General features: G+C 55.2%; 1 protein-coding gene across 1 annotated transcript; it reads right to left on the bottom strand.

Moving 5' to 3' along the window:
- Window positions 1-254: 254 nt before the first annotated feature.
- Window positions 255-2,681, bottom strand: LOC140410321 (endonuclease domain-containing 1 protein-like). Its single transcript, XM_072498315.1, has 2 exons — window positions 2,176-2,681; window positions 255-1,122 (listed from the first exon to the last, which is right to left on the bottom strand). Exons 1-2 carry the CDS (start codon window positions 2,485-2,487, stop codon window positions 511-513), a joined length of 924 nt encoding a protein of 307 aa, XP_072354416.1. The 5' UTR covers window positions 2,488-2,681; the 3' UTR covers window positions 255-510.
- Window positions 2,682-3,868: the final 1,187 nt, after the last annotated feature.

Genomic DNA, 3,868 nt, shown 5'->3' with positions numbered 1-3,868 from the left:
TCACCCAACACTAGGAGGAAACCGGAGCACCCGGAGGAAACCCACGCACACACGGGGAGAACGTGCAGACTCCGCACAGACAGTGACCCAAGCCGGAATCGAACCTGGGACCCTGGAGCTGTGAAGCAACTGTGCTATCCACTATGCCACTAACGTGCTGCTAGATGGAGATTGAGTGAGAAAGACACAGAGGCAGAGAGAGAGAAAGAAAGAGAGAGAATGTCAGTTGTAAACTCAATGAACCAGACCTAGTGTGAGAAATGATCAGTAATGTTTAATAATGAGACATTAGGAGGTATTGCAATTCCACCGTCCATGCTGATAACACAATGATTTAGAACAGGGATGGCTGAGTGGGAAAGAGACACACTTCCCAATGCTCGAACATTCCGGGAATTCACCAACTAGCCGGAGGAAGTGAGGGGAAGAGCTCGGATTGCTCACCCTTCCTCATTTCTCCGTTTTGCTCTCCGGATCTTCCCCTTTTTCTTCCCCTCTCCGCGTCAGGCTTTAGTTTTCATTGCCAGAGAGCTGGGTGCAGCCACCATCGAAGAGCCGTATTGAGTGGCGCCCCGTTGTCTGGGCAAGGACCCCTTCCAGCTCGTGAACCGAGAGCTCCCGGGTATCGTAGGGTCCCAGGTCCATTCCGGCCAGTGCCAACTTCCCGGTGCTCTGGGGATAGCCCACCGTAGCACCACTGACCCCATTGGCGCAGCAGAAGGCAATCCAGAGGGTCTGCGGCACCGCCGTCCTCCCTTTCCCCCGCGGTGGTGCCCAGACCTCCTTGCCACGCTTCTGCCGGGTGGCACCGGCCAGCAGGTAGGCATGCGACTTCTGGCACTCGTCCCTCAGCCTCTGGGCCACCTTGTTGAGGGTGGGCTTCCAGCTGCGCTGGTGGAAGGCGCGCGGGTAGGTGATGGCGTTGGTGAGGGTGAAGGTGGCGCTGCGGCTGTCACGGCTGCCCTGGAAGTTGGCAGGGTTGAGTTGCCCCCTGACGTAGTGGACCTCGCCCAGCTTCAGCGGGTAGGCCACCTCTGTGGCTTGGCTCCGCCGCATGGCAGGATCCCGCAGGGCGCTGGCTGTGAGGTTGCTCATGTTGCCATCCGCCTGTTCGTTCACCAACTGTGAGTGAGAGAAAAAGAGAGAGAGAGAGCCAGGCGTTAATTGTGGTCTTGTCAAATCCACCCGCATGGCCACGCCACCTAATGACGGGGCCATTGAAGCGTGACATGTTTTTTGTAAATGTATTTTATTACAAACATGTATCAAAACAGGTTGCAGCGAATAAACACCCCGGGAAACATACTTCCCAAACATCAACTATACAGTCTGTACAGATTTTTCTCCTTATTCACCCCCCGCGCCCCATCATTGCCCCCCCCCCCCCCGCCCCGCGACGAACAGCCCCTCAAACACGGTCACAAACATCCCCCACCTTTTCTCAAACCCCCTGCTGAGCCCCTTGACTCATACTTTATCTTCTCCAACCGCAGCGAGTCGTGCAGGTCACCCGACCAAGCCGCTACCCCCGGTGGCACTGCCGACCGCCACTCCAGCAAAATTCGCCACGGCATCGACCTTCCTCCTCGCCATGAGCTCCGGCTTCTCTGAAACCCCAAATATCGCCACCAAAGGGTCCGGGTCCACCTCCTCCTCCACTATCCTGGCTAAGACCACGAACACTCCCGCCCAGAATCTTCCCAACTTTTCGCAACTCCATGTGTGCATGATTCGCTGGGCCTCCTCCCACACCTCTCGCGCTCATCTGCTACCCCCTGAAAGATCCCACTCATTCTCGCCCGAGTCATATCCATCCTGTGCACCACCTTAAACTGTATCAGGCTCATCCTTGCACAAGAGGAGGTCCGGTGCGCAGTGCCTCACTCCACACTCCCCAATTGATCTCGCCTCCCATCTCCGATTCCCATTTCTCCTTGATCTTCACCACCGGCTCACCTCCCTCCTCCCCCAGCCTCTTGTATATACCCCCAATTGAAAAGTGTCACGTTGAGATCAGATTTTCAGTGCATTCAAAAGGTCGGCAGCCCCACCCAAAAATGGGTTCAAAGAGCAGAGCCCTTCCAGAATCGCATAGGGGAGGTGCATGCCAGCCCCTGTGCCCAGGAAACAACCCTGACCCTGGCCTGCCGCGCCTGCGCCCACCCGAGAACTGACCTGTGGCTCGTATTTCCATGAACGGTCCACTCCCTTCCCACGCGGGACGTCCTTTGCCTGGTACTTGTAGCGGAAGGCGGAGTAGACGGGGAGTCTCCCGGCGCGGTCGTACAGTGTGGCAAAGTACAGCTTCCCGCCGAGGCGTTGGCACAGCCGGCTCTGGGAGTTGGCGACGAAGCCAGAGGGAGGCTGCCCCTTGTAGAAGAAGGCCGCGCAGCCGGGAGGAGTCTGGAAGCGGTCGGTCACATCTCCGCACACCAGGAAGGCAACGCAGAGGCCCGAGAGGAGAGCGGACGGCAGGCGAGATGTCATCCTTGGTCTTGTGAGCGAAGGCACTCGCAAGTCGATGACCCGCTGCTTGAGGACTGTGAGCAGCCCACGGCAGAGGCAGCTGTTCTTAATAGACAAGCAGTCACGCTAAGCCCCCAATAAAAGGCCAGCGGGTAGATTTATCACACTGTAAAGTTGGCCAAGAGTGCCGTCATGTCCCCCGGGCCTGAGGCCAGATGTAAACATCAGCACTGTATTACATTAACAGGACCAATTCCAATACACACAACACCACTCACTGCAAAATAACACTGCAACATTCTCAGAAATAAGCACATCCCACCATGTACAGCCTGAAATACCACAAAAACAACACTGTTACACCCTGATATACCCCACACCCCTCACTGTAACACCCTGATATACCCCACACCCCTCACTGTAACACCCTGATATACCCCACACCCCTCACTGTAACACCCTGATATACCACACCCCTCACTGTTACACCCTGATATACCACACCCCTCACTGTAACACCCTGATATACCCCACACCCCTCAGTGTAACACCCTGATATACCCCACACCCCTCACTGTAACACCCTGATATACCCCACACCCCTCACTGTAACACCCTGATATACCCCACACCCCTCACTGTAACACCCTGATATACCCCACACCCCTCACTGTAACACCCTGATATACCCCACACCCCTCACTGTAACACTCTGATATACCCCACACCCTCACTGTAACACCCTGATATACCCCACACCCCTCACTGTAACACTCTGATATACCCCATACCCCTCACTGTAACACCCTGATATACCCCACACCCCTCACTGTAACACCCTGATATACCCCACACCCCTCACTGTAACACTCTGATATACCCCACACCCTCACTGTAACACCCTGATATACCCCACACCCCTCACTGTAACACTCTGATATACCCCACACCCCTCACTGTAACACCCTGATATACCCCACACCCCTCACTGTAACACTCTGATATATCCCACACCCCTCACTGTTACACCCTGATATACCCCACACCCCCCACTGTAACACTCTGATATACCCCACACCCCTCACTGTAACACCCTGATATACCCCACACACCTCACTGTAACAGCCTGATATACCCCACACCCCTCACTGTAACACCCTGATATACCCCTCACCCCTCACTGTAACACCCTGATATACCCCACATCCCTCACTGTAACACCCTGATATACCACACACCCTTCACTGTAACACCCTGATATACCCCACACCCTTCACTGTAACACTCTGATATACCCCACACCCCTCACTGTAACACCCTGATATACCCCACACCCCTCAGTGTAACACCCTGATGTACCCCACACCCCTCAGTGTAACACTCTGATATACCCCACACCGGT

Source organism: Scyliorhinus torazame, chromosome 4 (assembly GCF_047496885.1).
Source record: "Scyliorhinus torazame isolate Kashiwa2021f chromosome 4, sScyTor2.1, whole genome shotgun sequence".
Classification (NCBI taxonomy): Eukaryota; Metazoa; Chordata; class Chondrichthyes; order Carcharhiniformes; family Scyliorhinidae; genus Scyliorhinus; species Scyliorhinus torazame.
This window is presented reverse-complemented; position numbering and strand designations above follow the sequence as displayed.

Bases quoted from the DNA above. Each gene is read 5' to 3' on its own strand.
- LOC140410321 (XM_072498315.1), bottom strand. From the start codon at position 2,487: ATGACATCTCGCCTGCCGTCCGCTCTCCTCTCGGGCCTCTGCGTTGCC. The intron at 1,123-2,175 runs GTCAGTTCTCGG...TCTCACTCACAG, and splicing joins CATGGAAATACGAGCCACAG to TTGGTGAACGAACAGGCGGA.